Here is a 7,733-nt window from a genome sequence, read left to right as displayed (position 1 = left end):
AATGAGGTAGAAGACTTGCACACTGAAAGTTACACAACATTGCTGAAAGATTAAGGACCCCAAAAAATAGAAAGATATCCCATGTTCACGGATTGGGAGATTTAATATTGTTAAGATGTTTGCCATCTTAACGCTACACAAAGTGATGCACAGATTCAATGTAATTGCTATCAAAATTCCAGTTCCAGGTACACAGGTGAAAAAGCCAAACCTCAAATTCATGTGAATTTGGACCTGAATAGCCAAAATAATATTGAAAAAGAAAAACAAAATGGGAAGACTCACATTTCCCAATTTCAAAACTTAACACAAAGGTACAGTAATCAAAACAGTGTGGTAGTAGCATAACAAGAGAGATACAGACCTATGGAATAGAATTTAGAGTCCAGAAATAAACCTACGTCAGTGGCCAGTTGATTTATGACAAGTGTACTAAATTCATTCAATGGAGGAAGGACAATCTTTTCAACAAATGATGCTAAGACAACAGGTTATCTATATGCAAAAGAATGAAGTTGAACTCCAACCTCACACCATATATAACAATTAATTCAACATGGGTCAACGACCTGAATATAAGAGTTAAAACCACAAAACTCTTAGAAGAAAACATAGGGGTCAATCTTTATGGCCTTGGGTTTGACAGTGGATTCTTATTTATGACACCAAAAGCACAAGCAACAACAGAAAAAAACTGATAAATTGTGAAACTCAAAATCTTTTGTGCATCAAAGAACACTATCCAAAAATGTAAAATATAACTCACAGAACAAGAAAGTGTTTGCATATCACATATTTGATAAGGGCATAGTATCCAGAATATATAAAGAACTCTTAGAACTCATGAAGAAGGCAAAAATCCAACTTACAAAACTCAGTATAGAACTTGAATAGACATTTCTCCAAAAAAGATGCACATATGACCAACAAGCGCATGAAAAGATGCTCAACATCATTAGTCACTAGGGAAATTCAAATCAAAACCACAATGAGATATCACTCCACACCCATTAGGATGGCTATAACCAAAAATGGAAACCAATAAGTGTTGACAAAGCTGTGGACAAGTTGGAACCCTCATACATTGCTGATGAGAATGCAAAATGGTGCTGCCACCATGGAAAAGGCTTGGGGGTTTTTCAAAAGTTAAACGTAGAATTATCATATGATCCAGCAATTCCACGCTCAAAAGAACTGAAAACAGGCAATGAAACAAATTTTTGTACATGAATGTTCATAGCAGCATTACTTACAACCACCAAAAGGTGAAAACAATCCAAATATCTATCAACAGATAAATGGAGAAACAAATTGTGCTATGTACATACAATGGGATATTATTCAGCCATCATAGGAATGAAGTACTGATACATGCTACTTTGTGGGTGAATCTTGAAAACGTTATGGTAGGAGAAAGAAGACAGGCACTAAAGGTCACACATCGTATGATTCCATTTATACAAAATATGTAAAATAGGTAAATTCACAGGGACAGGAAGCAGGTTGTAGTTGCCATATGCTGAAGGGATTAGGGAATGGGAAGTCACTGCTTAATAGTTATGGGGTTTCCTTTTGGGGTCATAGAGATGTTTTGTAAGAACATAGAGGTGGTAGTCGCACATCACTGTGAATGCACCAAATGCCCTTGAATTATTCACTTTAATATACTTAATTTTACATTTATGAATTTCACCTCAGTGAGAAAGTAAGCGGCAAGAGACCAGGGTGGAATTTATGTGATGGATACAGGAAAGAATTGAAACTTTTGAGAAGACCCTGTAATGAGCTGATCTAGATCATTGTCCTTGCAAGCAGATGCCTATTCTTCTCCAGATCCACCCAAACCACTCCTTTGTTGCCTCTGGACTCTTAACTAGTATCGGGTCTCAACGTGCTCCTAGGGAACAAGTCCAAAGTCTGACCCAGGAGAAACAGTTTATACTTCAAAAGAATCATAAGATTTTGATAATTTATCCTTCAAAAAAAGGGAAATACCAGAAGTTCTGAACAGACATTTATTTTCAAAGAAGACATACAGATGGTCAAGTGGTACATGAAAAAGACGTTCAACATCACTAATCATCAGGAAAAGGCAAATCAAAGCCACAATGAGATATCATCTCACACCTCTTAGAATAGCTATTATCAAAAAGAGAACCAATTACAAGCAAGGATGTGGAGTAAAGGGAACCCCTGCACACTGTTGGTGGGAATGTAAATTGGTGCAGCCAATTTAGAAAGCTGTATGAAATTTCCCAGAAAAATTAAAAATAGAACTACCATATGATCTAGCAATTTCATATCAGGGTATTTATCCAAAGAAAATGAAAACACTAACTTGAAATAATATCTGCACCCCGTGTTCATTGCCCCATTATATACAATAGCCAAGACACGGAAGCAACCTAAGTGTCCACCAGTGGATGAATGGATAAAGAAAATGTGGTATAGATGTACAATGGAATATTTTTCAGCCATGCAAAAAGGAAATCTTGCCATTTGCAACAACATGGATGGACCCTGAGAGCATAATGCTAAGTGCAATAAGACAGAGAAAGACAAATACCATACAATCTCACTTACATATAGAATCTGAAAAAAAAAAAAAAAACCGAACTCATGGATACAGAGAGTAGATTGGTGGTTGCCCGAGGCAGGGGGTTGCAGTGCAAGATGGGCAAAATTGACATAACCCCTGACACCTGGTATGGAGCTTATTAACCTGAAAAATTCTTTTTTCTCTGTAACAAGTCAAAAGAAGTACTAAAAGCAGGTTGCTTACCTTCCAGGGCCAGCGGTAGGCCTTAACAATCTTGTCTCAGGACCACATCAATTCCCTTGCTCCATAATATAGTCTACAAAGACCTTGATCACCTGAACGTTCCGTAGAACATCACGTTATGTGCATAACCACTCTTGTGCTTGTTCACTGGGCTAGGTACAAAGTGGCTATGGTGGTAGGGACGGGGTTATGTGTCGGCTTACCAACATGGATTTAGTCTCTCCAAGCTGACCTGGTTACTACTACCACTGAGTGCCTAAACTTCCATCCACAGAAATGAATTCTGAGCCCCAAGATGGCACTTTTCCTTTGTGGAATCTGGCAGCCACCTAGTAGCAGCTCGATTATATTGGATCATCACGGACAGGGTAGCAAATTGACTTCACTAAATGGAAATCAATTCTAGGAAAGATTTTTCTTTCCTTGCCCGTAATGCTGTGACAGCACAACCACCTGTGTACTTACAGAATATCTCAGATTTTACTAAGGTATTCTTGTCACCCATGGCTTCTGATCAAGGAACTTGGTTCACAGCAGAAGAGGAGGACAATGGACTGTGTCCATGGAACCAACTGGTCTTACATATAATCCATCACCCAGAAGCAGTGGGCCTCAGTTATAATACCAACTCCTTTACAGTGTCAGTTCACAGGAAAGACCCTGAAAAGATGGGGATCTATCTGACAGAATGCAATATAGACTTAGATTCAGTGATCAGTATTTGGTGCTGTTTCTCCCATAGTCGGACAATGATGTTCTTGTCCAATTATAAGTTGACACTTCATCTGGTCATTTTGGATGACTCCTGCCAGTGAACCGATAGGCCAACAAGACAGCAGCTCTACTAGCATGGGGTGGGATGATTGATGTTGATTACAGAGTCACTACTGCATGTCCAACAGTAAAAGATAATGGAAAAGTAGAGAAACCAAAGGCAGTACCATTGAGGACTCAGACCCTTTGGCAGTGAAGATGTAGAATACACCACCAATTAAACTGTTCCAAACAGATGGGGTTCTAGCTGAGGACAAAGGAAATAGAGAATGAGAAATGAAAGACGAAAGTTACAAATACCAATTACGGCTTCATGATCAATTAGTGTGTTGGTATGTGTGCGTGTGCATGTATATATGCTCATTTGTTCTTCTCTCTCTCTCACCTCATTCTTCTTCTTATTTATAAGCCAGTTGGTTGTGGTGGCTGATGTTCAGATGTGATTGTGACCGAATATGAGCTATAAATAACCTTGTTACCGGATGGATACCGTGACTGCTGAAGGATACCATATGTATAAAACATAGTTAAACACTGTTTAGGTAAAAAACAAAATGCTGTTGTTGCCGTTTAATGGAAATTCAAATACAGGAAAAATGGTCTGGATGCTGAGTAGCCTCAGGGATGGTCTGCCAGTTGTCAAGCTATTGCCTCGACTCCAAACCCACACCATACACTTTGATTTGTGACGCTGGGGCTGCTTTGTCATCAAGGTTCACATCAGGATCCGCCAGTAGGGGCGCTAGAAGGAGACTATAAGCCAGGCAGAGGGGAGAAGAAACGCAGTCCTTCAAGATTTCCTGTCAAGATTATCCCAGCAATGTCGCTTCCTCCTGGCAGTTGGCTCCACTTTGCTGATTTTATTTTCACATGCAGAACCAGTCACATCTTGCCCGTCAGAGGAACAAGCACCAGCTGACCAGCACTGTTCCTCAGCAGCCTGGGGCCAGAGACGACCCTGTGAACTCCTGGGATACCAGGGCCCACCACACAGCACCCACTTGTCGGAAGTCTGGGTCCCAGCTCAACAAGCCCCTCTTCTTGCTCTGGGCTCTGAGGAACTACCATAAGTCGGGGCAGAGCAGCCTTCCCAGAGGTCTGCGACACCTCCACAGGGCCCCTTCTGAGGTATAAGCACCATATGGTCCGTGCCCGCTCCTCAGATGCTTGGGTTCCAAGACTCCAGGCCTTAGTAACCCTAACTCTCCCTTTGCATCCCCAGGCTTAGGGACAGCAGCTTCTTTCTGTCAGTTGTTCCCCTGGCAATACCTAGCATTCTTGTTTTGCCATTTCAGTTCTCAAGTATCTGGTTAGCAACTGTTTCCATTTTCTCTGTTAAAATAACTAACGGGGATTTATTCCTGACTGGACCCTGACTGATATATAAGTTTTAAAATAATGGCTCAGAATCTGTCTGTCTTTCTTTCTTTCTTTCTTTTTAAAGATTGGCACCTGAGCTGAAAACTGTTGTCAATCTTCTTCTTTTTTTTCTTTTTTCTTCTCCCCAAAGCCCCCCAGTACATCGCTGTATATTCTAGTTGTGAATGCTTCTGGTGGTGCTATGTGGGAAGCCACCTCAGCATGGCCTGATGAGTGGTGCCATGTCTGTGCCGGGGATCTGACCCGGCGAAACCCCAGGCCACCAAAGCAGAGCATGCAAACTTAACCACTCGGCCACGGGGTGGCCCCCCAGGTGCTCTTAATACACAAATAAAGAGGACATCACCCCTGCAAAGATAACTCCAAACAGCAAGGATACATTTTTCCTTCTTAAAGGCCGCTTTATAAAGCCTCTAAAGGAACATGGAGAAGACTAGGATCTACCCAGGAAGAATTGTAGAGGCTCTGCTTGTGCCGTTAGAAAGTTTTCATGGAAATATCCATATTTATTAAGCTGAGTCATCAATTAAGTAACTTACAAAATATGTGAAGGCAATAGGACAATGCCCAACATTTAGTAAGCACTCAATAAAACACAGCTATAACGAAGAAGAATTAAGAAATAGAGTGGGGGCTGGCCCCGTGGCCGAGTGGTTAAGTTCGCATGCTCCGCTGCAGGCGGCCCAGTGTTTCGTTGGTTCGAATCCTGGGCGCGGACATGGCACTGCTCGTCAAACCACGCTGAGGCAGCGTCCCACATGCCACAACTAGAAGGACCCACAACGAAGAATATACAACCATGTACGGGGGGGTGTTGGGGAGAAAAAGGAAATAAAATAAAATCTTAAAAAAAAAAAAAAGAAATAGAGTGAATTTACTTCCAAGAGTTTATAAATGATCAATAATGACAATAATAGCAGTGCATCGCTTCTTTACACATAGCAATCCCTGTGAGCTAAGGCAGGTGTCATGATTCTCATTTATTGATGAGGAAACAGACACTCACAAAGAGTGAGTGACTTACCAACATTATGAAACCAGGAGGTGGCAGAGCCAAACACCAGATCCCCTGGTGTTTCAGGGTTGGCTGCCAAACTTACAATTTTCCAGCCCCTTCCTCAGGGCCCCCATCACATCCCGATTCCTCAAACTATAAATGAGGGGGTTAAGCATAGGAGTAAGGACCGTGTAGAAGATAGAGACCATCTTGTCATGGCTAGGGGTCCGGTAGCGCCTAGGCCTCAGGTAGATGAACATGGCTGCCCCGTAGAAAAGGGAAACAGCCATCAGGTGGGAGGAACAGGTGGCCAGAGCCTTTTTACGAGCCTGAGCAGAGCGCATCTGGAACACCACCCCCAAGAGACGAGCATAGGAGACCACAACAATAGAGAAGGGAAGGAACAGCATGAGGACACAGCAAGCAAAGAGCAGAGTGTCGAAAAGGGATGTGTCTGCACAGGCCAGTTTCAGTAAAGCCGACACCTCACAGAAGAAATGATCCACATTCCTGGAGCCACAGTAGGGTAAGCTCATGGCTGCCACCATCTGGATCATTCCATCTAGAATCCCAAAGGCCCAGGAACTTCCAGCAATCTGCAGACAGACCCTCTGACTCATGAGGATGGGATAGTGAAGTGGGTGGCTAATGGCCACATAACGATCATAAGCCATGAGTCCCAGCAAAAGCCCCTCTGACCCTACCAGGGAGACAAAAAAGCCAATTTGTATGCCACAACCCACAAAGGAAATGTACTTCCTGCCAGACAGGAAATTGACTGCCATCTTGGGCACAATGGTACACACCAGCATAAGATCCATGAGGGAGAGCTGCTTGAGGAAGAAGTACATGGGTGTACGAAGTTGAGGGTCTGTGCAGACGAGGAAGATGAGGAGAACATTCCCACAGAGAGCCACTGTGAAGACCACCATAACCACAGAGAAGAGGACAAGGTCAGTCTGGCTACAGGAAAAGATGCCCAAGAGGATGAAGCCATCTATAGATGATCGGTTCGACAATATGCCCATGGCTCAGTTGTTCACAGTCACCTGAGAACATAAACAGAGAAATTCTGAGATTGAGTGATGTGTCTTTACTCATCTCTGAATTCTTCTTCATCAGAGCTTAACAACATATGCTTAGGGACATGCAAGAGGATGCTCATTCATATTCCCACGACCAGGATGATCAGATCTTTGCTAGCTCATAGAAGAAGACCACATATCTATGTTTGCATGTATGCATGCCAAGAAAAATAGAAACTGAAGTATTTTTATGTGCCACAGGACTATTGGACAATTCTAATTCAGCAGACAGAATATTGACTTTCCCATACAACACTGACTCTTTTTAGTTTGGATTACACAGACTCGGTAAACTATCTCTGATGGGACCATTTCGTACTCAAGAGATAATTTATATGTGTTACAGTAAGGGAGAGCAATGGAGACTTGAAATGTTCTTTCTTTTGCTCAGGCCAAATATCTTGGAATCATTTTTAATTCCTCTTTTTCTTGCATTCCCTAGATCCAAACTATCAGGAAAAGCTCTTGGCTCTGCATTCAGAATGTCTCAGAATCCAGTTAATTCTCATCATCCCCACTGCAACGGCCCTGCTCCAAGCCACCCTCCTCCCTCATACAGATTATTATACGTATCTACCCAGTTTCCTGGCTTCTGTCCTTGAACCCCTTGAGTCTACTCTCATTGTAGTCCAAATGATTCTGCTAAAATGTGAGTCATGTCATGTAAGTCTCTTACTGAAAGTATTTCAATGACTTCACTAATTACTCCAGATAA

At 42.2% G+C, this 7,733-nt stretch overlaps 1 protein-coding gene across 1 annotated transcript; it reads right to left on the bottom strand.

Annotated features, from left to right (window-relative positions):
• Window positions 1-6,013: 6,013 nt before the first annotated feature.
• Window positions 6,014-6,961, bottom strand: OR2V1C (olfactory receptor family 2 subfamily V member 1C). Its single transcript, NM_001391249.1, is given in 1 exon segment — window positions 6,014-6,961. A coding segment is annotated over 1 exon segment (948 nt).
• Window positions 6,962-7,733: the final 772 nt, after the last annotated feature.

Source organism: Equus caballus, chromosome 14 (assembly GCF_041296265.1).
Source record: "Equus caballus isolate H_3958 breed thoroughbred chromosome 14, TB-T2T, whole genome shotgun sequence".
In the NCBI taxonomy this organism is placed as follows: Eukaryota; Metazoa; Chordata; class Mammalia; order Perissodactyla; family Equidae; genus Equus; species Equus caballus.
Note: the sequence above shows the minus strand (reverse complement) of the source record. Positions and strands in the feature narration are given on the sequence as shown.